This window comes from Colletotrichum acutatum (assembly GCF_030867785.1).
Source record: "Colletotrichum acutatum strain CBS 112980 chromosome Unknown BDZ83scaffold_137, whole genome shotgun sequence".
In the NCBI taxonomy this organism is placed as follows: domain Eukaryota; kingdom Fungi; phylum Ascomycota; class Sordariomycetes; order Glomerellales; family Glomerellaceae; genus Colletotrichum; species Colletotrichum acutatum.
Genome location: NW_026849131.1, coordinates 67020 through 94547, shown reverse-complemented (window position 1 = coordinate 94547; position 27528 = coordinate 67020). Strand labels below are relative to the sequence as shown.

At 54.2% G+C, this 27528-nt stretch overlaps 8 protein-coding genes and 2 non-coding genes across 10 annotated transcripts; 6 read left to right on the top strand and 4 right to left on the bottom strand.

The window, feature by feature from the left end:
* Window positions 1-1973: 1973 nt before the first annotated feature.
* Window positions 1974-3391, top strand: BDZ83DRAFT_589265 (subtilase; the record flags this gene model as incomplete). The annotated part of the gene is made up of 3 exons (XM_060506217.1): window positions 1974-2456; window positions 2521-3036; window positions 3125-3391. The coding sequence occupies 3 exons, from the start codon at window positions 1974-1976 to the stop codon at window positions 3389-3391; spliced, it is 1266 nt and encodes a 421-aa protein (XP_060359772.1).
* Window positions 3392-3793: 402 nt separating this feature from the next.
* Window positions 3794-5353, bottom strand: BDZ83DRAFT_589304 (flavocytochrome c; the record flags this gene model as incomplete). Its single annotated transcript, XM_060506221.1, has 1 exon — window positions 3794-5353. One exon carries the CDS (start codon window positions 5351-5353, stop codon window positions 3794-3796), a length of 1560 nt encoding a protein of 519 aa, XP_060359771.1.
* A 768-nt stretch (window positions 5354-6121) lies between these two features.
* Window positions 6122-7362, bottom strand: BDZ83DRAFT_80041 (uncharacterized protein). Its single transcript, XM_060515931.1, has 3 exons — window positions 7072-7362; window positions 6192-7010; window positions 6122-6128 (listed from the first exon to the last, which is right to left on the bottom strand). Exons 1-2 carry the CDS (start codon window positions 7138-7140, stop codon window positions 6318-6320), a joined length of 762 nt encoding a protein of 253 aa, XP_060359770.1. The 5' UTR covers window positions 7141-7362; the 3' UTR covers window positions 6122-6128; window positions 6192-6317.
* Window positions 7363-7414: 52 nt separating this feature from the next.
* On the top strand, window positions 7415-7517 carry BDZ83DRAFT_t274. Its single transcript has one exon. It is a non-coding gene; the product is annotated as a tRNA-Ser (tRNA).
* A 5740-nt stretch (window positions 7518-13257) lies between these two features.
* Window positions 13258-14677, top strand: BDZ83DRAFT_656278 (GPR1/FUN34/yaaH family protein; the record flags this gene model as incomplete). The annotated part of the gene is made up of 3 exons (XM_060510863.1): window positions 13258-13661; window positions 14008-14412; window positions 14590-14677. The coding sequence occupies 3 exons, from the start codon at window positions 13258-13260 to the stop codon at window positions 14675-14677; spliced, it is 897 nt and encodes a 298-aa protein (XP_060359769.1).
* Window positions 14678-16378: 1701 nt separating this feature from the next.
* On the top strand, window positions 16379-18614 carry BDZ83DRAFT_796444 (averantin oxidoreductase). The gene is made up of 6 exons (XM_060515871.1): window positions 16379-16494; window positions 16551-17036; window positions 17112-17142; window positions 17212-17408; window positions 17497-17659; window positions 17738-18614. The coding sequence occupies exons 1-6, from the start codon at window positions 16426-16428 to the stop codon at window positions 18334-18336; spliced, it is 1545 nt and encodes a 514-aa protein (XP_060359768.1). The 5' UTR covers window positions 16379-16425; the 3' UTR covers window positions 18337-18614.
* A 115-nt stretch (window positions 18615-18729) lies between these two features.
* BDZ83DRAFT_t275 lies at window positions 18730-18801 on the top strand. Its single transcript has one exon. It is a non-coding gene; the product is annotated as a tRNA-Met (tRNA).
* A 1675-nt stretch (window positions 18802-20476) lies between these two features.
* BDZ83DRAFT_589239 (peptidase S8/S53 domain-containing protein) lies at window positions 20477-22771 on the top strand (the record flags this gene model as incomplete). The annotated part of the gene is made up of 2 exons (XM_060506215.1): window positions 20477-21339; window positions 21400-22771. The coding sequence occupies 2 exons, from the start codon at window positions 20477-20479 to the stop codon at window positions 22769-22771; spliced, it is 2235 nt and encodes a 744-aa protein (XP_060359767.1).
* A 94-nt stretch (window positions 22772-22865) lies between these two features.
* BDZ83DRAFT_756755 (glycoside hydrolase superfamily) lies at window positions 22866-24781 on the bottom strand (the record flags this gene model as incomplete). The annotated part of the gene is made up of 3 exons (XM_060514792.1): window positions 22866-23237; window positions 23291-24668; window positions 24735-24781. 3 exons carry the CDS (start codon window positions 24779-24781, stop codon window positions 22866-22868), a joined length of 1797 nt encoding a protein of 598 aa, XP_060359766.1.
* A 971-nt stretch (window positions 24782-25752) lies between these two features.
* Window positions 25753-26664, bottom strand: BDZ83DRAFT_656274 (uncharacterized protein; the record flags this gene model as incomplete). The annotated part of the gene is made up of 2 exons (XM_060510862.1): window positions 25753-26243; window positions 26277-26664. The coding sequence occupies 2 exons, from the start codon at window positions 26662-26664 to the stop codon at window positions 25753-25755; spliced, it is 879 nt and encodes a 292-aa protein (XP_060359765.1).
* Between the last annotated feature and the right edge of the window lie 864 nt (window positions 26665-27528).

The window sequence follows — 27528 nt, the reverse complement described above, 5'->3', positions numbered from 1 at the left end:
CGACGGTTGCGTAGGAGGGAAGCGTCAAGAAGAGTGAGCACGCCTCGACTGGTTCGATCTTGCTTAGGCCTCTCATCTTGTCTCACATGCATCTATCTGGATTGTGATGTATCGACCATGAGGCGCCACTCTCGCGGCTCCGGGCCCCGGGCATCACGGCCACCCGCATCGTATCGGCTTTGTGAATATACGTGCAACGTCGAGTCAGCACCGAGCCGTCTCTTATTGTCATATTTGGAAGGTCCTTACTGGAAATCCATGTGATTGAACTTGTGGTTACCTAAAGTTCGATGATGGCATCGGGGGAACCTCAGCGGAGGTTCCAACTATCACCAAGATCCCCGTCGCAGCAAAAGTCCCCTCTGCTAGGAAGAATCGCACCATCGACAAGTGCGACGTGAATATTCTTGGCAGATGTCTATCAAGTATCTTAATGAGAAACAAACAGAAGTTTCGCGATGCAATTGGCCGCGACCTAATTTCCACGTGATGCCAATCCATGGTTCGCGAGGATCTGCTTGGATCCCGTCAACCATCCGATAAGAAGACCTGTAACATGACGGAAGATTCGCAATAAGACAGCTCCATCGACGGTCGGACGAGACTACGCAAATCACAACCCGTAAACGTCCCAACAAACCCCAGCTGTTATACAAGCATCAAGTGACGACCTTGTCCTTACATGGCACCGCCCGATAAAGCTTACCCTGGGCTATGCTTCTTTTTCCCGCCGCAGACCTTAACCGCACGATCCCCCGTTACCCGCAGCATCTCTTACTTGAGAGAAAAGGAAACGTTGGTTGGCTAAAAAGAAGTGAGACACGAAGATCCGCATGTTAGGTCGTTTCTGGGCGGCGTCTGGCGCGGAGCGAATCAGAGCCTCAAGGACCCCTGGGGATCGCCTCTCCAAGTCTTGTGGGTAAAAGGTCATTGAAGCTATTCCCCGGCTGGGATTGGTTCGTTCACCCCATGTCCCAGAGACCCGCCAGCTTTGTGGCAGCTCATGCTTAATTTTGAGGCGATATAACCCAATCAACCACTCATGTGAGCACAGCTAACATTTAGCATTAGGCTCTCCTGCTGCGAGACCAAGGGGAGAAAGGGGAGTAGAGGCCGTACCATCATCAATGCCCCAACCACGTAATCTGATAATAGCGACTTGTTGTTGCCTCCCCGTTTATGTTGTCCCTAGGATTCGTTCTCGACGATGGAACATGGGTCTCTAGCGCAGCCTACTTCGCCCGATCCGCAAAGCCACTGCCGTGTCGAGGAGGTGCAGAAGATGTTCCTGGATGGCGGAGGGGGATCGACATCTCAACACCCCATGTCCGCAGCGCAGCGCCCGACACGGCATTGGAACCAACGCATACCAACGCATCACAGCGACCAGCTCACCAGCCCTTTTGGTCCGGTCTAGTATACCAGCAGTTTTCCCGCCCCTGGGCCCCCGGCGGTGAACTTGTGTCTCGACTTGAGGCTCTCTGCGGCCTCCTGGTTGGTCCCCGGCACTTCTCACCGCGGGTCCCTTCAATTCAAACCGCTACAGGGGTCCCACGATGCGTCCCTTCCAACGAGAGCATCGGGTCATGGATGCGGCTCGCTTGGGGGCCTTGGATTCGAGCTGTCATCGACTGCAGATCTACCCACCTGCCCAACTTGGAAGGGTGAATGGCCGCTCGATGTGTACACTGCGGAAGGGAAAAGGAATAGTTCGTAAACCAGCTCAGATAGCGTTGCTGCAGTGCGCTGGATCATGGGCCATGGGATCATGCAGATGAAGGAAGAATGGTATAAGACCGGTCGGTCTGCTGCACCTTGGATGCTGTGGTCATCAAGCATCGCCTTCAACACTCAGCCAGGCTTCTCAATCATCTCACAGGTCACATCCATTCGTTTTGACACCATCCACTCGCTCATTATACAACTCACTCGCTCATTCCAACGCCTCACTGACACCCAAACCCAACGTCACGATGCACGCCGCAACAATCCTCGCCCTCCTCCCCCTCGCAGCCGTCGCCGCTCCCTCGCGGCGTGCTCAACCCGCACCCCTCATCAAGCCGAGGGGCGCAACCCTCGTGGCGGACAAGTACATCGTCCGTCTCAAGAATGAAGCCAAGACGGGTGCCTTGCAGAGCGTCATGAAGACCTTTTCCGCCGACGCCGACCACGTTTACAACTTTGCCGGCAGCGAGAGTGGCAGCGTGCCCTACCTCCGCGGATTCGCGTCGACGCTGAACGCGACTGAGCTCGAGAGCCTCCAGAATGACCCGGACGTCGACTTCATCGAGCAGGACGCTATCGTGACGATCAAGGCCACGCAAAGGAGCGCTCCGTGGGGTATCGCGAGGCTCTCGAGCACACAGCCTGGTTCGACGACGTATAGCTACGATGAGAGTGCCGGAGAGGGCACCTGTGCTTACATTGTCGATACCGGCATCGATATCGAGCACCCAGTGAGTCTTCGTCCAACCTCACATACCGAACCAGCGAGACTTGAATAGCTGACTCCCAAAACAGGACTTTGAGGGCCGCGCCACCTTTCTCGCAAACTTCGCCGACAACTCAGACACGGACGGCCAGGGCCACGGCACCCACGTCGCCGGCACAGTCGGTTCCGCAACCTACGGCGTCGCCAAGAAGACCAAGCTCTTTGCCGTGAAGGTCCTCGACTCCAACGGCGAGGGCACCAACTCGGGCGTCATCGCCGGCATGGATTTCGTCGCGACCGACGCCGCCGGCCAGACTGGCTGCGCCAAGGGCGTCGTCGTCAACATGTCGCTCGGCGGGCAGACCTCGACGGCCGTGAACCAGGCCGCTGCGGCGATTGTGAAGGCGGGCCACTTCCTGGCTGTCGCTGCGGGTAACGAGGCGGCGGATGCGTCTACTTCTTCGCCTGCGAGCGAGGAGAGCGTGTGTACCGTCGGGGCGACGACCAAGACCGACGCGCTGGCGGAGTACTCCAATTTTGGAGCTTCTGTCGATATCCTGGCGCCTGGCACCAACATCATGAGCACCTGGCCCGGTGGAAAGACTGTAAGCTTCCCCCTTTCCCCCCTTCACGTGATATCTATAGTCTATGATGATCTCGCCGAGGAAAGAGGACTGACTCGTGACTATGTAGAACACAATCTCCGGCACGTCCATGGCGAGCCCCCACATCGCCGGTCTCGCAGCCTACCTCCTCGGCCTCGGCTCGGCGCCTTCGGATCCCGTCGAGCTGTGCAGCTACATCGCCGAGACGGCGCTCGACGGTGTTGTCAGCCAAGTGCCCCGCCAGACTGTCAACAAGCTCGCCAACAACGGCTTTGCTGGAAACGGCACCGCCAAGACCACGGACGGTTCCGTGGTTGGCAGACAGCTGAACAGGAAGTTCGCCCTTCGTGTCTAGATGGACGGAGAAGAAACTGAATGGCGGGGATGGAGGCTCCATGGTCTGGCATAAATCCATGTAGACTGGCCAAGCGGTATGGAGGATGATGTTGCGAACGTGACGACGACACGGCTTTGGGTTCTCGGGAAGGGCCCGGCCTATGACATTCTATCATGTAGATTAGATTTCACCTTGAATCTGTACAGACCATCTTCTTCAACAAACCATGTGACTTGCCTCCACCTCCATCAGACAACCCATGCGCTTAAGTACCTAATCCACCCTTCTATGTGCTTGGTGAATGAGGTGCCAATCGACGAACCGACCACTTGCATGCGTTCAAGTAGATGACTTTGAAAGCATTTGCTGATTGAATCTCCCGTGGCTAAACTTTTACATCATTACAGAAAGGCTATAAAATCATGAACTTGTCGCGGCCTTGGCGGCCTGTTGTCCTGCTATTCTTCCGTAGACCACACATTCAAGCAATGATGAGCCTCCCAGGCGGTTGTCGCCGTGGATGCCGCCAGTAATCTCTCCAGCGGCCCACAAGCCATCAATGGCTGTTTTGTCCTCTCTCAGTACTTGGGCATTTTCGTTGAAAGATGCGCCTCCCATCGTGAAGTGAGTGATGGGCGTGACGCGTCCCACACATACTTCCTCTTCGCGGTTGGCGTCGCCAGCCGGAAGCCTCCACCGGCCAAATGTCCGTCTTCCAAAGGCTGAATCGGTGCCTGACGCAGCAGCCGCGGCGTACTCGTCTACCGCGGCGATGATAGCTGGACTCAAGTCCTTGACCTTTTTCTTCTCCATCAGGCCCTTCCACAGGTAGAAGCCCAAATGGCCCTCAGAGACCTCAATCGCGCCGGGGTCCATGAGCAAGGTGATGTCCCACTGCTTGACGTCGCCGTCCTCTTTTGGTGGAAGGCTCATAATGGCTTTACTGACGTGTTCCCTCGTTTCCATCTCGTTCACAAATCGCCGGCCCTTATCCGACAGCAGGATGCCGCCCTCTCCGCGGAGCATCTCGGCAGCAAGAATCTTGTACCGGACCTCGGGGTCTTTGGGGTCGACGAACCCTGTCGGGTGTACCTGTACGCTGTCCATGTCGACGAACTCTGCGCCGACTGCTTCCAAGATGCCATGAGAAGCCGGTCGTGCATCGTTTGTTGATGGAATGCCTGCCAGGTCTGGGCGGTATTTGGCGAGAAGTCCATTAGCGTCGCCGGCAAATCCACCGACGGCGAACACTATGGCGCCCTCCAGGTCGTGCTGCTCGCCATCCTGTACATAGTGCACGCCTTTCACGACGCCATCTGTGACACTGAGCGATGTGACCTCGGCAGAGTTTGTGAGTTGGAACTCGGGATTCTCCCCAAGTTTCTTAAGCAGAGTCGTCACAATGGCTGCTCCTGGCGGGGTCTTGCCGGCCCCTCGGTGGGTTCGAGCAAGAGAGTGTCCGCCGAGAGGGGCAACAACACTCAGATCAACACCAACTTCATCGACAAGCCAGGTGACAGCATCCGCAGAGCTCTCAGTCAAGAGCTGAACGAGCTTCGGACGCTGAACGACGCCTTGGCCCTGAGCGAATCGCTTGCCGCCAGAACGAACGGTATCGTCGTAGAAGAGATCATCTTGATCCACACCTGCGGCCTTTTGGAACCGAGTCCCGGCACCGTTAATGCCGGACGATGCCTTGATACTGTTGCCGCCGGGCTTCGGGGCGCGGTCGAGCATCCGGACCGATGCACCGGCCTTGAGCGCCTCCTGTGCTGCGGACAGGCCGGCGAGGCCGGAGCCGACGACGATGACTGGTCTGCGGGCTGCCTGCGCCATGTGGGCGGATGATGAGAATCTTGCGGTATGAGAGACAAAGTTCAATGCGTTTGTGATGGGACGGTGGTATAGCATGCCCAGGATGACTGCGAATGTGCCAAAGACGAGAGCGATGATGTGACGGCGGATCGGACGGATGAACATTGCAGGTTCAATGAGAGAGGGTTATCGTCCGTCTCGTGAGTGAGATTGCGGCTATATAGTGATGCGTTCCAGCCATGTCTTCGGAGTACTGTGCGTAATTGGTGACATGTCAGACGATTCTGAGTCGTACGATGTTGTCGGGGGAGAAAGTGGCCAGATTCGGTGACTCTGAGGTGGGCCTCGGTGAGAGAGAGGCCGGGACACCTGGATGGGCGGGGTATCTTCCGGTGAAGGTCGGTGAGGGGTGTTCTCGGCAGTATGTGAGCTCCTTCCCCTTGCCTTTCCTCTTTCCTTCCACTTGTGACTTTCACTCCGCCAAAAGAACGTACCTTATCTTGTCTTAAGGTACCTACCTACCTCAGTGAAGAAGAGCCTCAAACATTAAATCTGCAGGACACCAGAGCGCCACGTGACTGTTTCTTCCCACCTGACGACGTCCAACTCGACGTCCATCGTCCAACCTCACGACAATCTTGTGTGCGTTTGGAACTTCATTTCATCTCATATCTTTATGATACTCAAGGATCCTCAGAGGCCACTTCGATAGGTGCAAGTGATGCTCCTCTACTGCACCCGCGAAGGCTTGGAGGGTCTTCTCCGGCCATCCACGAATCCACCACACCTGCTCGAGATTAGCATCGAGTAGACACACAGCCCAGTGTGCAGCTAAAGCAAGTGCCAATGAATCTCCAATCTCTACAGCTTGATGTAGGAAGTGCTAACTGTTCCTAGCCATATGTAGTCGATCTGGCAATCTCCCTTGGTGGCCGCCATCCTAGGCAGTGATTTCAGCAACTTCTTGCCCGCGTCCTTAACAGCTGCTCTTTTTGAGACTTACGAACTCGAAGTTTGTCGATACCACAGAGATTTGATCACCGAATGTTCCGCATCTGGCCACGGTAACTCATTCTACAACGTCATAACCACCGACTGCCGGATGTACCATGATGCCCGGTGCGCTCCGTCATTGGGATCTTTCCAAGCCAGGCGGAAAAGCGTGACGGCCCCTTGGAACAGTCGAGCGACCTGAATTACTTGACCCATGTGGTTCTGGGCATCCACGACGGATCAACCAGCGAAAGGGCGAAAGGGCGAAAGAGCAGGCAATTAGGAGCCCCACAGCCATCAGCGCTGTTTTACAAGTCGGAGGCGTCAAATTCCCTACGTGTGCCGAACGGAACGATTCCAAAGCCAACGCCCTATGGTGAAGACCGGTTATCAGACATTTTGACACGGGCATTCTGGGTCTCGAATTGGAGCCTGACATATCTTTCCTGGGTTGAAAGGTGTGTTGCAGAAAAGGCAAGAACAGCTGAATACACGATTTTTGTGCCTTCAAATGTCGTTCGATCGCTTGCTGATACATTGACAGAACCCCAAACTGGCTCGGCGGGCTTACAAGGAAGACCGCCAAATAGCCGAAATAATGGCCGAGCAGAAAGTCGGCTGCCGGGTCCGAGCCCGGCCACTTCGGAGTTGGTGTATGTGGTAGAAATATACCCCGAAAGTAACCAACTCCGAATGCTCTACTCTCACCAGGGCGGCCTTGCTGCAGCGAAAAATTCGAAAATGTGTCTTGCGACTCTAGTAAATGTCGATACACGCATTTAAGTCCCCTCTTTCGGCAGCGGCTGCACACTGGCTTGCCTTCGTCACACTAGGCAGCTTGTTAGCTGGAGACCTTTCGGCGCACTCTTCATCAACCCGCAGAGCTATACTTTGACGCGGCCTTCGTTACGCTGGAGACAGCAATGATGGGAGTTGACATGGGATCGCCGTGACGACATTGCGACGGGCACAATCGCCGTAAACTTTATCCGGTTGCTGTCGCAGACTGACTGCTACAATAGAGCACAAACTGTGGCAACCGTTCGTCATGCCAGACTTCCTCTTCAATGAGTTGCGTGAGGCAACTCTGCTTCTCGCCGCTGCTTTCTGGCAACCAATTGTGCAGCATGGAGGATGCATGCCCCTGTCGTGTTGACGAGAGCTAGCCAATCTCCACCAGCTGTCACTGCACAACATGGTCATTCCAGCGCCACAAAGCAGCATCCAACAACAGTCAAGGTGCCAGAGTGGTTAATGGGCTGCCCTGCTATCAGATCTTCTGATGTCAGTTGAGGCAGTGGCTTCGGTCGCGCAGGTTCGAATCCTGTCCTTGACGTTCACTATTATCGTTCGGTGTTGATTTTTGAAAACGACGACGGGCCGCGACATCATTTTGCTTTTCAGATGCATGCATACTGTGGTAGTAGCCGACTCTGCTACAGGAAAATCTTCCTTGTCGAGCTCGTGTGGGAGGGCTGTCGCATTCATTCAAAATGCATGGAAGATGACACTAGGATGCCTTGTTGGTTGCGACGCGCCTGGTGGGCCTCGTTCGGTGAAATTGACTGCGAAGCAATGACCTTTTCAATTTTCCGTCTATCATCTGGCGCGCCCAGGTGGCTGCCTGCAATGCCTGTCACCAAATATTCTCTTACAAGCGATACTATCACGACGCGCAACAAATGCAGCCGACCTCCTGGCTATCAAACAAAATGCCTCGGTGCCAAATCAACACGACTCTCATCGCATTATCAATAGGCGGCGCTTTTGACTCGGCCTGCGCCGGAGAGTGCCAGACTGGAGCTGTCTTACTTTGGCTGTACGAAGAAACGGCGGACGCCTCGCCGGGGAGTCAATTGGAAACGTGAGGGTTGCATCCGCACCGTCAGCAACCCCAAAAAGGAATGTTATCAATCCCCTTTCAACCATCCCGCCAAAATTTCAACACTGGTCGTCGAGATGCCACGGGCATGCATGGGTAGCCTGAACTTTGGGTGCTGCCGAGTTATCCGGTGGTGATCGTTTGCGCCTCCCTTCTTGGCATCGGCTTCCGCTCCTAGGCATGCAGGCAGTAACGGCTAAATGCAACTGTTTGAACTTTGAAGTCTGAAGGCTAGGATCCCAGAACGCATCTAGCTTTGGGGGAGTGCAGTGAGTGTCTATTGAGTAGTGAGGAGGAGACCTCTTGACAGATGGTCCTAGCTTCTTTGGCTTCACCTCACCCCAGTCATATTCACAGCCTGCATTCACACGAGCCGACGGACGCAAAAGGAGGCTCGACGTTAAACTCCGGTCTGCCATCTCATCTTTCTCGGCTCGGCTTCAGACTTGACGCGGAATCATTCCTTTCTGCGAGGCGAGTGCACGGGGGCACCTCAACAGCAGCGAAAAGGTTGGGAATCCACCTCTCAACGCCGCGTCGAAGTGGAACGATTCTTGCCCAAGGAGGAGGCATCTCGGAGAAATGGAAGTTGCTTAGCAGCCTTAGCTCTCCCCTACCACTGGACAGCCTAGGCTTTGTGCAACAGCGCAGCCCTGGAACGCCACGCCGCAGGCGGCTGCTGTGGGACAGGGTCCTGAACAACGTGCTGACGGAGCCCTGTGATTCTTGGCATCGCACCATAGACCTTCTAGGGGGCGTCTTTGCGGTAATTCCAGCACAAGCCCTAGACGGAAACGCTGCGAGAGCGGCCTTGGCCATGCAAAAAGGGGGTTGAGAAAGACAGAAGGACTGGCTTCTTGCCTTCTTGGCAGTTCGGATAGGTTGGTGTGTCTGTCGTCTTCTGATCCATTCGGCTTTCACTCGAGCCTCAACCATTGGCATGACGGACCAAGGGGCTGGGCATAGAAAATCGATCCGCGGCTACCGTTGAACGGCGGCTTGCTCGGGCCAAGGTGCTGGTTAGAGGCTGGACAAAGACGACGGGGCGCGAATTCTCGCCAGTTTATCATTGTACGCTGCCTGGCTGCGCCGTTCGTCCAGGCCGCGGCATGGGGACGGTCGAGATGGACCTTTGTGCGAAGTTTTGGCTGGCTTCTCAGAGGGATGCAGGCAACAAAGGTCTAAGTGCATAGGTACTTGATTTACTCTGCAATGTTCAACTACGCCGTCCGTCAGACATTTGGAATCCATGAGCGCGCTGGAAAACATTCCGCTACTGAAAATGGTCATATTCGTGGCGTCTGTCGCCTTCCTTCCCGCTGACTACTCGGGATCTCCTCGATTTCCCCAGTCCGTCGTTCACTAACGACTACTAGTTGCTGCTATCACCACGCAACCCCAGAGCAAAGTCGCTCGGTATGCGCCAATGCCGACTTTGAATTGCCAGCTGGCTCAGCGGAGGGAAGAGCGATTCGCAGCTGGCCAGGGGGCAGAGAGCCAATGGGTATCTGTTCAGGTGACATTTGTTACCTAGTGGACTGATGATCCCACGGAGCCGGCAGTAGAAAGAGGCAGTGATGAGCGCCCTAGTGTGGTGTCACTGTCACCGCTGCGAGAAGAGATCGCAGAGCATCCCACGTCAAGGGTTGCATGACAGGGCATGGACAGGCGCGGCATTCGTCAGAACAGGTGACTTCCACTGCACGGAGTAGCATCTTGCCTTGTCATCACTCTGGTTTGTCGGCGCCGGTTCGGAATGAAGATATTTAGTACCTCAAATTGACCTAAACTTTCGACGTCTGTTTGGGGTAGCTATTTTGAACCATCGTTTGACAGAATCAAGGTACAAAGACACACGTACTAGGCCTGGCAGACGCTTGTAAGTCGAAAGACAACCAAGTCTGCCCCCGTTCCGGACGAAGGGACGCAAGAAGAGTGCATGGACACAAGGACTCCCACGCCGTAGCTTGCTTCCAAATTCCTAGGAAGTATCGGGCTACGTACGACGCCGGCGCAGTCTGGGGAAATAGGCTAGAAGCCACCAGATCTGGGGAAAAGGCAATTGCAAGCCAACACGCATGATGGGCTATCCAGGACAGGGAGGACCCCGAAGACTACAGCGGGAGCTCGAACACATGTCGTGGTTCGTCCGGCGCCTGGTGCCATCATCGGACCATTCGCACTAGAAGGTGGGTGTTTCGACTCGATATATGCATACACATACGGAAGCAATGGGAACTTGGCCTTTCATCGATCAAGTGGACGACAAAGGGTGTGCAGCAATCGCCCAAGCTTTCCCCGCAGCCCAGCGCCATGTGGCCGTCGATTGCGCGCTTCTGATGGAGGCCATTATTGGGGTTGATCAACGAGGCTACTCCAATACAGCACAGTCATGATGACGCTGTAGATAGATCAACTTGGCTCAGCTTTGCAGGCTTTCAGCATGCGGACGATGGCTCGGGACCTGAGTAGATGGCATTGCAGTATAGAAGAGCTCTCAAACCAACCTCTAAGTGTTTCTCACACGGAAAGAGAGGAAATGCCTTGGCGCCTGACGCACACCTTACAGAAACTCTTCTTCCCGGTCTTGTATCCGCGTCGACATTTGAAGCCGGAGTCAACGGGGCTCGGGGTGTCTCGAATAGGCTGGGATATTGCCAGTCCACCCCCAGATTCCCCGCAACACCCATCTCTAGGGCACGGTTGATATGGACAGTGACCGGCAGAATGTGACCAGATGACAGATGTATTGCGACAAAGACCGGCAAGAGGCAAAAAGATCTTGCCCAAAGAGCTGGGTTGGTTGAAACGCGCGATGCGATGCAGGCCCGAAACAGTGGTGCTGTGTTCCCACCATACAGACTACCTACAAACTGGGGGAGTGGAAACCTCTCATCTCGACGGATTTCGCAATTGACAAGATCACTGTAGCTAATCGTTCTCGCAGAGTCTTTTGGTGTAAGTCAAACCTCCTCTCTTGTACGCTCGAGAAGCTCAACAGCAGCTGCGGCATCGCCAACCAGGCCAATACTCATATCATGCCGACTGCCGGCAGATTGTGCTCGCCCACGATCCGAAGCCAAGACGGGGAAGAGCCGTGGCGGTAATTTGGCCGGTCCCTGTTGCAGGAATGATTCTCTCATCAAGCACCGCCGAAGTGCTACCCTTGGTCCGCTAGGCCTTTTGGTTCGACCATATCCATGACACACAGTAATATCGATGCGCCGCTACAAGGTACAACTCAAAGCGACCTTTTTTGCCGTCCTGCTGTGTCGCCCAATGAGAGCGCGACCGCGAAGAGGGAATAATCTGGACGGAATTCATGGAAGGCCGGGCGTCAGGGCAGAGCACAACGCCAGTCCGAAAGCGTTCAGACGGGAGACGCACCTCTTATTTCCGCTGCAGTGATAGTTACATCAAGTGTTATCGCCACGCCCTCCCTGCATTTTGGGGCTCAATCTGGTCTTGGCCGGTCGCCTTTGGTGCTGCTGCTGCTCAGCGACGTATCCGCAATCCCACGCATCGTGTCTGCGTCGGCGTTGGGCTGCTGTACAGCATGGCGAAGGGAACAAGCAGCGCCATCTAGAACCGACGGTTTGGACTCTGCAGCGGCGACATTCGACGTCTTTGGGGACGAGATGAACGAGACTTCGACCATACGGTATTTCAGTTGCTACATGTCTCTCCTTTGACGAACGTCAGAGGCCAAGTGCTTGGGGGTTCGTTTTCGACAACAGCAAGCCTAGGCCGCTTACTATGCAATAATGATTTGCCTTCCATCACCCACCCCCGCTACTTGCTAGCTGCAGACGGCGACAAGAGCCACGCCTAAAAAATTGGAGAAGCTTTCTGGTGACGGAAAAGGTGGGAATGACATCAGCTTGTGGACTGATTTCTCAAGTGGCCCAAGCCAGAGAGCTGTTATCCTCCATTGGTCCTTTGGCTGTCGCATGTTTTCTTGCTAGGTAGGGAGTACGGTATTCTCAATTATCATGATCTGCCGCACCTAGGGACTATGATCACTGGAATTCGATAGTAGCTCAACCCCGCGGGGATGGGCGAAAGGATGGCCGTTCCAAGATGTCTCAGAGTTTGAGATGGCGAGACTTTTCTCTCAGATCGGCCTTCCTCCCATCATTGGATACCAAGTTTACCAGAGCTGAGCAAGACGAAGTTGTCCTTACCAAGCCAATTTTTGTTACCCCCGATACTTGCATTGCTGGCCGGATGGCCGGGATGTAAGCAACGACTTGCCGAACTGTTGATGGGGATGGATCGAGGAGCTGCATTTCTCACAAGGCCTACAGGCATACTGCTGAGCCAGTTCGAGGGTAGGCCGTCTCCATATGATCCGGGCATCTCGTCTTTGAGCTGGTTTGCGGGCTTCGGAGCATATGGCGATTGAAAACCCCTTTACCAGCAGACCCTTCCTTTTCGGCCCGTCTGGCCTCTGGGGAAGACGAGAGGAGAGTTCTATTCGCGCCATTGCGGATTTTTCTTCCATGTCATTTCCAGCAGATCTGCCCTTCCAATGGCGGGTTCCGACGCCGTGTCAGTGGTCACTCCACCACCACCCGACATCGCAACCTAAAATATTAAAATAATGAATCTATTATGGAGCCTCCGTTGCACCCCATGCCCATTTCGTCCCCCAGTTCATTCTTCTCTGGGCTTTAAAGATCGGCCCTTGGAAGCAGACGGCTCGCCTTTCGCCCTCACACCCTTTTAGTCTACAAACTACGCGATCTTACTCGACCCACTCCCTCCCTCTTGCTCCTGCAGACGACGCCTCCTCTCCTCACTTGTCCTCCACGCTGCTTCTCCTCCTCCTCCTAATCCATCTCCAGTTCTCCGCGCCAGTCGGGGCCCACGTATCTGTACATACCCCAGACGTTCACACACGTTCACGAAGCTACCGGCCCATCAGCATTCTGCATTTTGCGCTGACCCTCGACCCTGGCCTCCGTTCGTCCTGGCTTGATCGTTTCTTGCCTCGAACCGCGTTCTTCCCCCATTACTTAAAGACTGCTCCCCACCCCTTCCCCGGAGTCGAACGAAACCTTCCTTCATCAAAGTTGTGTGCCGTCTTCCGTGGAGTTTGCCTACTCTTGCTACAAGATACCCCCCTATACTCATTCTTCTCTTTGATTACATACTTGCCCTATTATCTCTTACACCCGGAAGACTATACACAATGGCCACGCACGAGGCTCACCACAACGCCGTCCCTCCACAAGACGTGGAGAAGGATGTGCATACCTCTGGTGCCGACCACTACAATGGTGCCACCAATGGTGCTCAAGTAGGCCAAAACACATACTCACGACAAGCCGGGCCTTTCTCCCGCGTTGCCGACTACCGGAACATGACTGAAGGAGAAGCGCAGGCATTCGGCGGTTCGCTCCAACCCGGCGTATGGAAGCCTTATGAGCACAGAAAGTTCGCCAACCCGGCACCACTCGGTCTCTCGGCCTTCGCCCTCACGACGTTCGTCCTTTCCTGCGTCAACCTCCACGCTCGCGGCGTGACTGCGCCCAACATTGCCGTTCCTCTCGCCTTTGGATACGGAGGTCTGGTCCAGCTCCTCGCTGGCATGTGGTATGTCCAGATTTTTCCTCCCATGTCTTCTTTTTTCTTTTTTCCGTGCCAGGGACCCCAAAACTTCCCCAACATCTCATCTCAACCGTCTCCACGATGCCCCCCGCAAGCGGAAGCTCCGGTGCATTCATGTGGAGCATGGACGCGCTCTTTTGCGCCGGAGTGGACCTCGACCTAGACACACAAGCATGGGGGACTCGGGGAAGTTTGGTCCATAGGATGCTTGCCTGCGTCCGGGACCAGGGGAACCTGTGGAGCAGATTTGTGTAATACGAGCATCACAAATCAGTCATCACTTCGCATCCTTCATTCGCGCCAATGCTGACCGACGGTTGGTCGTTTACAGGGAGATGGCCGTTGGCAACACCTTTGGTGCCACTGCCCTTTCATCGTACGGCGGCTTCTGGATCGCATACGGCATCCTCCTGACCCCCAACTGGGGCATCATCGCCGCGGATGGCCCCTATGCCGCCAACTACTCTGACCACTACTCGGCCGTCGGCTTCTTCCTGACGGGCTGGTTCATCTTCACGACGCTGCTTCTCCTTTGCACCCTGCGCTCGACCGTGGTCTTCTTCTCCCTCTTCTTCACCCTCGACTTGGCTTTCCTCTTCCTCGCCTGCGAGAACTACGCTGCCAACAACGGCGCGTTGACCGCGTCGCGCAACTTGCAGATTTGCGGAGGTACTTTTGGTATGCTTGCCGCGTTTTTGGCATGGTATTGCGCTTTGGCAGGTCTTCAGGACGATAGGTGAGTTTTTTTTGTGCACTCCATCCACCTACCCTTCCGCTCGGCCGGCGATCGGTTCAGGTCTACGCTAAGCTGTGCCGTCATCGTCGCTGTTCCCCCTCTCCTCCCCGCCCGCTATAGCATAGAACAATGCGCGCGATGTGGATTCATTTTGTTAATATTGAAATCTTTCTACAGCAACTCCTTCTTCCAGGTCCCCGTTTTCCACCTCCCGTGGTCCGACAAGGGCAAGGAGATTCGCCGGGCCAAGAGCAACGTCGCTTAAGTTCAGCTGTATTTACCACAAGGTCTTGATGTGTTTTTGTTATTCATTTAATGCGCGTAGTATGCTGGGATGTGTGCGGTCGGTGCGACTGCGATGATTTAGGATACCCATTTACGAGGGGTGATTGTTCCGCTTGTCGCTGTATGTGGCCGAGCTACGTAGGCGATAAGAGATGGTATCGCGGTGCGAAGAAGTGCCGAGCAGATGCAAGGAATCTTGCGGTTAACATAGTGTTAATATTATGGGGTCTTTTACTTCCATCAATTGCCTGTGAGAATTCGCCTCAACTATCACGCGTGTGATTTCTGCAATGTTTATCAATGAAGAGCTCTTGGGCGACCGGCGCAACATTCACCAGTACCCATCTCATGCCAAAATGATGATTTCTTTCAATAGTTCATTAGCTTTCCGCAATACTAACAATTATCGGCGACTGCATCAAGTGCTCGGCGCAAATCAGTAGTTTCGCTCGACGTCAATAACCAAGATGCAGTGACGTCGGCAAGCCACAGGGGGCCCCTGGGCGTTGCGGCGATTCGGGGAAGCGTCACTGGTGTCTTGGCGATGAGGCGAGGAGTGTAAGCATCCGTATCCGAAGGTATGTTTAATTGCGGGAGATGCGCCGCCTCGCCGCCCTTTTCTTGGTGCTTCACGGAGCGGCGGGAGGACGGACGGGAAGAGGGGAGGGATGGATTTGGGGGCGGCGCTTGAGGGCTTGGCGTACCTCATCTTTTTGGAAGAGATGGTGAAGTTGAAGCTTCGTTAGTACTATACTCTAGTTTTTTTTTGACTAAAGTTCGAATCCAAGGATTTGTTGCGTGGTCTAAGTCGACGCGGACGGAGAAGTCAAAGTGTATAGAGGTGTGGAATGGTAAAGGTCGGTAGTAATTCGCTCGTTGTCGAGAACCAGTGGTGGAGAAGTATGGTTTGGTGGGAGGATTCAGACTTTGGGGGAACGAAATATCGACGGCGGGATTCTATGTAAACGCATGTGTCCTTGACCTCACTCGTGCGCAAGTATACTTCCCCTCCACCATTTGGACTTTACGGAAGAGGGTGAGTGATGTAGTGTTGTTCAGCTCAATGTCAATAATTGCAACCTGACGTGGTGCAGGTTGGTCTTGCCTCGACTTGCCGCTGAATCGGCTTCAAAGACGAGAGTCAAGGACTAAACTATGTTGACATTGAACCTTGAAGCTTTTGACTACACTTTAACTGAGTTGTTTATAAATTGGAGCTATTGTTTCCGCGTATTCGAGTGTTACATGGCGTTTGATAGCTCAACTGTCAGGCTTGAGAAACCTCAAGTCGTGATATCCGGGGAATCATCGCCAGAGCCTTCGGGTTCTTCAAGAAGCCCGACCTCACATTGCGGGGAGGTGAAACGATGCAAGCTCCCGGTACATAAAACGAGCGTTGTGCATATTTCGCCAAGATGGACCAAACGTAGCGCCATTATTGGTTCAAGTACCGGAGTGCATAATCTGTGCGTCCCTAGGACGTGCACACTCCTGCATAACTTTATGCTGTGGTAGGTCTGGCGCCTGTCGTGTAACTCTGGACGGCTTCTTCTGTGTCCGTGATCTGGTGGACGACTTATGCTTCGAAAGACAATGGTATATATGGAGCATGCGCTTTCGGAATCTGGGTTTTCATTTTTGCTCTTCTTCCTTATTCTTACGGTCTCTGTTGACTTGCGCTGGATTTTTGAAGGTCTCTTCATCTGCATTTGAAAATAACAGTCAAAAATGACTATCGCTTCCGAATCTGTAACGATTTATGATGGACTGTTGCTTATCCCGTGTGCTATCTTCATAGTAAGTTTCAAAACAGTTCTATATACCATACGGAAACGTAGCTAATCACCCACAAGACCATCTTCTACTACACCTCACTCGCCATCTATAACATCTACTTCCACCCCCTATCCTCTTTCCCAGGCCCCCGCCTCGCAGGCGCAACACCATGGTGGACAGCCCTCTCCTACCTAGGCGGTCGCACTCCCTACGATCTCCTCGAGTTACACAACAAGTACGGCCCCGTCGTGCGCACATCTCCCGATTCCCTGTCGTACATTAAGGCACCACAGTGGAAGGAGATCTACGGGCACAAGGCGCCCGGTCAGCTCGAGTTCAGTAAAGATGGCAAGTACCATTCTGCGCTCAAGGGTGATGCAGTGATTATAAATGCGGACCGGGAGTATCATTCGTACATTCGCAGGCTGTTCGCGCATGGCTTCTCGGAGAAGGCTATGAGGGAGCAGGAGGGGGTGTTGAAGGGGTTTGTTGATGTCTTGTTTGCGAAGCTTGGGGAGGTGGGGGAGGGGGGGCGGCCTGTTGATGTTGTGGAGTGGTATAATGTAAGTTTTCTTGATATCGGCGGTTTAACAACGAGCGCGCCAGGAGAGGAGTGTGATGCTGATGGTATCTTGCAGTTTCTCACCTTTGACTTCATCGGAGTCCTCAGTACGTTTGCCATCCCATCTTCCGCGTGTCATATACTCTAGCTTCCTAACTGACACTGTTTCTTCATAGCCTTTGGCGAGTCGTTCGACTGCTTGACAACGTCGACCCTCCACACCTGGGTCCAGATCTTCTTCGCCCTGGCAAAGTTCATGGCCTTCCACCAGGCCATCTCCCGTCTGCCCAAGTTGCTCCAGCTTCCCGCAACGCTGTTGACGATGCCTAAGACTCTTACTAAGGATGTGAAGACGCTGAATGAACTCCAGAGTGTAAGTCTACAGCTGGTTGTATCTCCTGGCTGGAATTAAGTTATCCTGCCTCATGAGCCGTGCTAATATTTGGGTTGAAAATTATCAGGAGAAGGTCCAGCATCGGCTCCAGACGGAGGCGACTGTTCCTGATTTCATGGAGAAGTTGATTTCGGCGTACAACACTGGCAAGATGACGTATAAACAGCTCGAGGGCAACTCGCAGATTCTTATCGCTGCGGGGAGTGAGACCACGGCGACTTTGCTAGCAGGTTAGTCGACGTGTTTCCAATCACCGCAGTCATGCTTCACAGAAGAACAGGTAACCCATGACTGACAACATCACCTAGGCCTCACGTACCTCCTCACCCAAAACCCCCGCGTTCTCGCCAAACTCACAGCCGAAGTCCGCTCAACCTTCACCCATCCAGACGAAATCACCTTCACGGGCGTCAACAGCTGTAAGTACCTCCTCGCCTGCATCGAAGAGGCCCTCCGCGTCTACCCGCCCTCCCCGCAACCGCACCACCGCATCGTGCCCGCCGGCGGCGCGACCGTCGACGGCGTCTTATTGCCCGAGGGAACGTCCGTTAGCATACCCATCTACGCTGCCTCCCACAGCCTCCTCAATTGGACGTTGCCGGAGGAGTTTATACCTGAGCGATGGATGACGACGAAGGATGGTGGCAACGAGGACGGGGTAGGCGATGAGGATGTGGACGTGCGGCTGTTTGCTGGAGACCAGCGTGATGCGTCGCAGCCTTTCCAGGTTGGGCCGCGAAATTGCATTGGCAGGAACTTGGCGTATGCGGAGATCAAGATCATCATGGCGAGGTTGGTGTGGCAGTTCGATATTGAGAATGCTACAGAGGGGGATTGGATTGGGACGCAGAAGGTGTTCATGGTCTGGGAGAAGGCACCGCTGTGGGTGAAGCTACATCCTGTGTAAAGAGATTGAAGAGAGATGAGTTTTGGGGATTGATTGTGCAATTGAAGGAAGGCAAGTTTCAAACGAGAAGGATTTCTTGAGTTCCCAAGTTCGCGAGTTCCCACCGCTAGACATCTACTTTTGCGCCTTCCGTAGAGCGCTCATTATCACTCTTTGCAATGTTGCGCTTGTTTGGCCATGTTGGGTTTGATGAATATAGTTACGATATAGAAATCAGTCCAATCGAAAACCTGAGTAAGTGGTGGTCCGGAGCTCGTCTTCGAAGCTCTCATCGGTGGTAACGACAGCGACGTGGTTGCTAAAAGACGCGTCGAAACCTTACGATAGTGCAACTTGGCCGACCAAATTCACCCAACTCCATGTGGATTCACCATCTAACCCCACAATTCGTCAAGCACAATAGCTCAGGGGTAGAGCGCTGGGCTCATAACCCAGAGGTCCCTGGATCGAAACCAGGTTGTGCTATTTCCTTTTGTTTTGGTGAGCTTCCATTGTTGAAAGCCATCGCCCTTTTGCGCAATTTGGGGATCTTGGATTGTGTTGCTATCAACTGGCCTCTGAACGCGTTTTTTTGGAGTTGGGGTTCCACGGATCCCACGGCTTCCCCAAATGCCAAAGTAACTGTTGTCCGCTGTACTCTAAACCCCACCAATTGGATCATCCACATGAGCTATTCAGACTCTACAACTTGCCTCTTTGAGAAGCGTCGAGAGCGTTCAATATCATGGCAGATTGGAATACGAGATTCTGTGCTGTAGGTGGCTGACAGTTGATGCACTCCTCTATCACGCTATCTTCGATGTTCGCAGGGCGCCGCACCCTTGCCAACTCTGGGCCACCTAAGGCTAAATAAAGTCCACCAAAAAGTTAAGGTAGATTAAGCTTATGGACGCGGGCGAGGTTAAAAGTGCCACACCCGGCAGCTAAAACGAACAACGGCCCCCGGCTTCGTCGGCTACGGCGGGGATATTGGAACTTGAGAGATACGGATATCAGAGCACATCGACAGCGTCTAGGATGAAGATTAATTTAAGCTCGTCTGCTCACTTTGTTGCAGTGACGTGCTCCAAGACTGTAGCGGCGTGCGCTCGGCCCACTGTGATCTTCGAATACGACCTGCGGCCCCACGACCTAGAGTTCGGTTGTCGGCCGATGGTGACTGTCGCATCGCAGTGGTGTTGGAAGAGAGTTGGGGATGCTTCTAGCTCCTTGTTTCTCTCATTCTCAACTCTGATTCTCATTCTAAAGCATAAGCCTGAACTGTCTCTGGAATTTACCTTGATTCATACTTCTCAGCCGATTATGACAATTGGAAAAGCAGATCAGATGCGAAAGCGAGGATGTCTTTGCCGGCTTGGCAACTATCAAGCAACTCAATTATCACTGAAAGACGAGGCAAAGATCTCCACGAACCCCAAGGGCCCGGAAATTTCGCTACCCATTCAGGAAGGTCCCAATTTCTCGTGTTCACTCACGATCCGTCGCCCGTCACTTGCAGGCTCGCACACTCGCAATCCCAGACCCAACTCCACGCCATCAAGTGCACTGAGAGAAAGAAACATGTAGAGAAACACTATTTATACACGCTCACGATGTGCTCACTCGCCTCTTTTGAAGGAGTTCCTTTCGCTACCGCCGGTCATTCGTTTCATTTCCAGCGCCCACCGCCATCACCATGAGGTTCTCCTCCAATGCCTCCCTCTTGCTGGGGCTCCTTGCCTCTGCATCGCATGTTGTCGTTGCTGCCGATGATGCTACTGCTGCTGCACCTGCAGTCAACGAAGATGCTTTCGTTCAGGGCGCCTATATCGTCGAGCTCAACGGCGAACAGGACCCCTCAGCGCTCTACGCCGAGTTGCGCTCCGACGGTCTTGCCGTGAAGCCCCGCCTGGACCTCAAGTTCGGCCTCTTCAACGGTGCCTCCTTCAGCGTCGACGACGCCGGCGAGCCCGACATCACCACCGCCAAGATCGCAGACAAACTCAGCGTCAAGGGCGTCTGGCCGGTCCGCAAGATCAAGATGCCCAAGCCCGTGGGCACATCCATCGGCCGCAACGGGACCGCTTCCGGCGCTGCACTCTTGCGCTCCCTCAAGGACAGACGCGACGAGGCCGCAAAGGACACCTACAGCACCCACGTCATGACACAGGTCGACAAGCTCCGCGAGGCCGGGTTCACGGGCAAGGGCATCAAGGTCGCTATCGTCGACACGGGCGTGGACTACAGACACCCCGCTCTTGGCGGCTGCTTTGGCGAGGGCTGCCACGTCGCGTACGGCTGGGATTTTACGGGTGACAACTACTACGAGAGCTCCGACGCGCCTACTCCTGACGCAGATCCCCTCGATACCTGCCAGGGCCACGGTACGCACGTCGCAGGTATCATAATGGCGCAGGAGAACGAGCTTGGGTTCACGGGTGCAGCGCCGGATGTCACGCTCGGCGCGTACAAGGTCAGCGGATGCGCTGGGTACACGACAAGCGAGATTCTGGTGTCTGCTTTCTACCGCGCCTACGAGGACGGAAGCGACGTCATCTCGTGCTCTGCGGGCGACGATTCGGGTTGGGCGAGCGATGCCGCTGGTGTCGCTGTCTCGCGTATCGCCGAGGCTGGTATTCCCGTCGTCGTTGCGGCTGGCAACTCTGGTAACTTGGGAGTCTGGGCTGTGGCCTCGCCGGCGTCTGGAAAAGCTGTTGCTGGCATTGGGTCCGTTGACAACACCATTTTGCCTAATCTCATGAAGCGCGGCACGTTCGTCAACGAGACGGGCGAGTTTGCCTTTGGATGGGCTGACAGCACCCCGGTCACCACTGCGAACGTGACCATGCGTCTGTGGATTGCGGGTGCAAATGTCACGGCCTGCAACCCGATCCCGGCAGATATCGACTTGACTGATTCTATTCCCTTGATCTCCATGGACGCAGGGTGCCAATCCGATGTCCAGGCCGCGAACCTCCTCGCCAGAGGCGCGAAGTACATCCTCTTCTATCCTGCTAGCGAGTCGTAAGTCTACCATTCCTCACAATGGGATCCTGTGGAGAGAAGTGGCTAATGGGAGGTCAGTAGGCTCTATCCTCCGTACGTCTACACCGAGGGCATCCTTGGCATCGGAATGGTCATGCCCCGCCAGGCCCAGGAGTGGAAAGCCCACGCCGAAAACGTTACCATTACCATCGGACCCCCGGAGACCTCCGGCCTCTTCGCCGAGCCCATCACCAATGGCCCGACCGCCGGCTACACCAGCCCCTTCTCCAGCTACGGTCCGACCTGGGAGCTCGATGTGAAGCCCCAATTCACCGCCCCCGGCGGCGGCATTCTCTCCACCTGGACTTGGGACCAGGGCGAGTACATGGTCAACCCGGGCACCTCCATGTCTACTCCCTTCGTCGCCGCCGTCTACGCTCTCGTCGGCCAAGTCCGCGGTACCCTCGACCAGGAGACCCTCCGCTCCGTTATCGCCGCCACAGCCCAGCCGAAGGCCTGGAATGATGGGACCGTTGCTCACGATGATATCCTTGCCCCTGTGCCGCAACAGGGCGCCGGCCTCGTACAGGCTTGGGACGCCGCTCACGCCACTACGATCCTCGGCTCGACGGGCATCTCCTTCAACGATACAGACCACTTTGTCGGCGAGCACACCTTCAGCGTGAAGAACACGGCCGCTGAAGAGGTCGCCTACAAGCTTGGCCACGCTAAGTCCGTAACCGTCTACACCTTCACCCCCGGCGAAGCCCAGCTCAACGTCGCCCGGGCCCCGCCCCCGACTGTCGACGAGTGGGCCACCATCAAGTTCGAAGCCGACACTCTGACTGTCCCCGCCGGCGGCAGCGCCGAGGTCAAGTTCACTGCCGTGCCTCCCTCCGGCCTCAACGCCACGCTCTTGCCCGTGTACAGCGGATACATCACCCTCGAAGGAAGCAATGGCGAGACCTTATCCGTGCCGTACCTCGGCGTCGGCGGAAGCATGCGCGACACACCCGTCCTAGTTCCCGGCCTCGGCCTGAACGGGGTCTACCTCTCCTCCACAGACAACCACTTCCTCATCCCCGTCGCCGCGAACCGGACTTTCACCATTCCGCGTCCCGGGTCTACGGGCAGTGCCATCTATCCCAAGATGGTCGTGACCCCGACCGTCGGCACCACCGATCTGCACGTCGAGCTCGTTGCCCTCGAAAGAAGCGGCAACTCTACCCTCAAGGTCACTGATGCGCTCGGGTACCCGACCCTCGGCGCGCTGCCGCAGTCGCCAGTTGCGTATGCGCATAGGTTTGGGTACACTTGGAATTTTGGCGGCTTATTGGCCGATCGGACTGTTGTGCCTGAGGGCAGCTATGCGTTTATTGCGCGCGCGCTGAGGATCTTTGGAGATGCGAGCAAGGAAGAGGACTGGGACGTTGTTGAGACTGTGCCGTTTATCTTGAAGTATCTTGCATAGACACATAGCTGCGGGTTTGATTCCCGCAGAAAAAAACTAAGATATAATGCATTCGCAATCAAGTGCAGGATAGCCTCCATGTCACTAGATGACTTCAAGATGCCATATGTTTCTGCACAAAACCTGCGTAGTCAAAGATTGCCCGCTTATAGAAACGCTCTTGGGTCGTCTGGTTGTATCCTTGCACCCCGTACTTGTCGTCATACTGACCCCATTCCCAATTGTCAAGATAAGACCAGCCATACAGCCCCTTGACGTGGACACCATCGATGTTGATTGCCTTTAGAACCTCATTCAGGATGGGAACGTAAAATTCGGACTGCGCTAGATCACTTCTGATATGGGGCACAGACATGTCGGACGCCTTGAAAGCCGGGAGGCCGAACTCTGCGATGGTGATACCGCCTTTAGCCGGGTACGTAGTTTGTAGGAAACCGAGAATCGACCGCACATGCTCCGCTGGCACCTATTGATATCAAATCAGTTGCATCCTCCAAAAACTTAAAAATTCAAACTCACCGCAGGCCTGTCAACGTTTCCATGGAAGTTTGCCTCCCACCCTCCTCCTCGTGAGGTGGTGGTAACGGTGCACTCAGGGTAGAGAGGATGCTTCGAGTCAGCTGCACATGCTGCAAAGCCACCTCCAGGTTCCGAATGATATGAAGCGGTGTAAATATCAAACGCAAAGAAGTCAGCAGTACCATTGAACAATTCGAGCTCCTCGTCTGTGTACGAAGGAACCCGATCACCAACGGTATCGATCATAGACTGCGGCACATTCTCGCACAAGAACAACGGCCGCGCAAAATACCCAATGGTGTACTCGTTACGTCTGATTGCGGCTGCGACATCTGACGCGTTCCCCGGGTCCAAGGGCAGCGCAAAACCGGTCCCGCTAAGGTCAAACTTCATGCTCCAGAGTGCATCACCCTGGATGGCGTCCCGGTACCACCGCACAACCTTGGCGTGGGCCTCGAGGACGAAGCGGCTGGGCTGCCATGCACCGGTTATGGCCGCCTCGATAGTGGGCTCGTTGAAGGTATACCAGGTGCCTACGCGATCCGAGTAGTGCGCGAGCACCGTCTGTGCATAATATATGAAGCCATCAACGAATTCTGGGTGGTCAAACGACAAGGAAGAGGTGTTTGACTGGAAGTAGGCCGGGGTATCAAAGTGGTGTAGTGTCACGACGGGCTTCATACCATACGCGAGGACGGTGTCGATGACGTCGTTGTAGTGATCGATGCCTTGCTTGTTGATGGGAGATCCGCGGACGCCAAAGGGGACGATACGGGACCAGGAGATGCTGAAGCTGTAGGACTGCACCCCCACGGCGGCAAGCCGGGCGATGTCTTGTTTGTAGAGGTAGTAGTTCATTGCTGCGATGTCGGGCGGGCCGCTGCCAGGGCCGGAGGAGGAGTAGTTCCCCCTGGAGCGGTTTTCCCAGATACTCGGACCACGACCTTCGTTCTGTATGGCTCCTTCGATTTGTAAGGCTGCGCCGGCAAATCCCCATTCAAAGGCCTTGGGAAATTTGAGCGTTCCGTTGCCTGTTGTGCCTGGTGGTGGTTGGAGGGGTAGAGGCGGGGGCTTGATGAGTTCAGCGCTTGGGATCGGGGTTGGTGAAACGCTTGTGGTGAAGGGTGGTGAAAGGACGGGAATGGGGGCCCAAAGGGAAGATAGGGCAGCGTTGCCGTATTCTACATCTTGATCTGTCGGGACCACACCGGGAGCATCCCAAGTTTTGGTAGATCGTGGTTCAAGTAAGGTGGAAAGCTCGGAGTAGGGGCGGGCATGTGTGGGCGTCTCCACCGCCGCGGAGACAGGAGTGGCATACTCCAGAGGTCTGAAGGATGGCCATTGAAACTCATCTTGGGCAGCGACCTGAACAAGGCAGCTTCCGCGCGGATGTCAGCAATGGGAAAATTTATTAGGTAGGTGATAACACAATGACATGACCTACAGAGCCAGAACAGGCATCCGCTGGAGGTTGTAAGCCTGAATCCTCATGATGACTGTTGCTCTACAGTTGAATGAGGAACTTTATTAGATGACTCTGAACTCGATGGCCGAGGGGCCAGTAGCATGCCTTTATAGCAATCACGAATGTATGCGGACTTGACTTCACAGGTGGCGGTCTTCGACTTGAATCTTTTTCGACTGAGGCCGTTATAGTGCCGAACTGCGAATATTCACCAGGTATACGTCATAGGTAAACATGTTTGTTCATAATGGCATGGCTTCTTGCTTCTTACTCCCAGCCGAGAGCTCTCCTGCTAGTCTTTCAACATGCTGGCAAATCACAATGGACTTGAATCGGTGGCATGTCGGCAGGATTGAGGAGTCAGACAAGGTGTCAAGGGTTTGCATCATTGCTGCATAGGGGAGAAGATCCGTACATCTGGATAGCATGGAACAATAAACTTCCAATTGGTTACCAATCGTACGCTCTACCCACGGGGAAGTCAAGGCATGTTGAAGCGCGGGGTCACGGTACGCAGATAGCCAGAGTTTTCCCGAGAACTAGATGAGAAGTAGCTTGAAGGCGGGGAAATCCTGCACATTTATGGTGTCATTCGCCAGCTTCTTCTGTATGATGCGTCCGGGGCTAGAGATGTCGGGGTTTTACGCGTATAGAATACGAAGTAACAAATGTCATCCTGTCATCCGAGGATTGGTTACAATGGGGCTGGTCTATGGTGTGATTTCTCATGGGCAATGAGAAATGATTCCCCGGTTCGGAGTCAAATCATTTAGGACGGGAGTCCTTTCCACGATGTGACTGGGTAAACGAGTTTTAAACCACGAGCGACTGGAGCACTAGGCACGTCTATGTTGTGAATTGGATACTTGGTTATTCCACGGCAAACACTTCAAACGTGGCACGTCTATGGAGTATGGAGACCTCCCGTCGAAGCCTTGAAGAATTTGAACATCTCCCACGCTTGCTCTTTATTGTGTCGAGTTCCATCAGACACGAACTAATAAGGCTCATTGCGTATGGTTGGTTCTTCGTCGTGGATCTCTACGACTTTACCGTTGAGACTTGCATCGCCTATAATCTGCGATACGCCCTTGATCAGGGTAGACATTGGTGTGACCACCATGTGTTTATACATTTCTGGGTCGGGGATGATGTTCGTGACTGATCTCGCATTAGTGATCTGGTGGGGATATTGCCCTTGAATTTTGTTGAGCTTCTTATCTAGAGCTGCCGGTGCCATCGTGTTGATCTGGATCTTGAGATTTTCAAGTATGGGAGCTGTTGACCGTACGAGACCAATCACGCCAGCCTTTGCCGCTGCGTACAACGGTCCAACTAGGAATGGATAAAGAGCGGCATCTGACGCAGTGAAGATGATGGAGCCACGAGAGCTCCCGCATGTTGGGTTCTTGCTGATGTAGTGAATGGCAAGCTTAACAGTTACGAAAGGCGATGATAGCCTCGAAGTCATGCACAAACTGGAAGAAACTAGCAGCGGAATCCAAACTGAGTTTCACTTACAATATATGACACCATTCAAATCCACGGCTACAACCTTGAGGTTCGGTTCCTGGGGAGCGTCGGAGTGGATAGTTGCAAGGGCGTTCGCTATCCCTTCGGCTATACCAGCATTTGCAAAGACAATATCTATCCTGCCAAATGCATCGTAGACATCCGAGAATGCCTGAGTCTGTTCTTTCCACAAAGAAACATCGCAATGATGGAAGGTTACCGTAGATTGAGGATACTCTGAAGCAACGTCGGACACAATGGACTTGCCAGAAGCTGCGTTGACATCGAAGATGGCAACGCAGCCGCCCTGCGAGGCAAAGTGGCGTACTATGGTGAGGCCGATGCCGCTGGCGCCGCCGGTGACGATGATTGATTTTGGGGTGGTACCAATTGCCATTGTGACTCATGTAGGAGGGTGATGTGAGGGATTCGAGTGAAGTTAGTGATGAAATAAGGAAGTCATTGCTGAGGAGCCGATGAGCATGGTATATCAGAAAATCAAGGGACAGAATGCCGTGCTCATGCGTTTGTTTGCTTAGTGACTTTAGTCTAGTGACACCCTCGTCAGAGTCCAAGATCGCAGTTCATGGATTACGGACGCTGAAATGAGGTTAAGCAATGTGCCAGGAATAAAGCTAGGTTGACAAGTATGGACCACGAAGTTTCCCTGGGATCTCGCTACATTGGTCCCGTCATTGAGAGACAGGGTCGATGGCGACTTGAGAAAGCCAGTTCTAATGCAGAAAGACACCGTCTCCGGCCCTCGTGGGTGCAGGCATATGGTATGGCATTTGAAGACCATGTCCCGAGTCGGCGTACGATTCTATCGCAAAAGTAAAAGCTCATCTGTTCGGAGACTTCGTCGCGTAGTTCCATTGGGCAGAAGGGGGGTTTTGACTTTGGACGTATTGACGAATCGAAACAGTAGACCTGACGCAGTCGAAGAGGACAATTCCAGTTCTTTCGGAGTTGAATAGACGAAACGCCAGCTCCGAGAGATTCAGTCTGAACCGACTCCCTCCAAACACGCTCCTCCACTGCTATAGAGCAGCATTTACCTCCGCAAACTCCGTAACTTTGCGGGTGATCCCGATACAGACATGGGCATTCGATGGAGCATTCGATCCAGGCCGCCGGCGTCACTAAACACGTTCCACCGCCGGACCCCCCGCCCTTGATCCACTCTCCACGACAAAATTGCCAAAACAATGGGTGGCCGACCGCTCCTCCGTGCAAGTCTGAAAGCGCCGATTCAGACGAT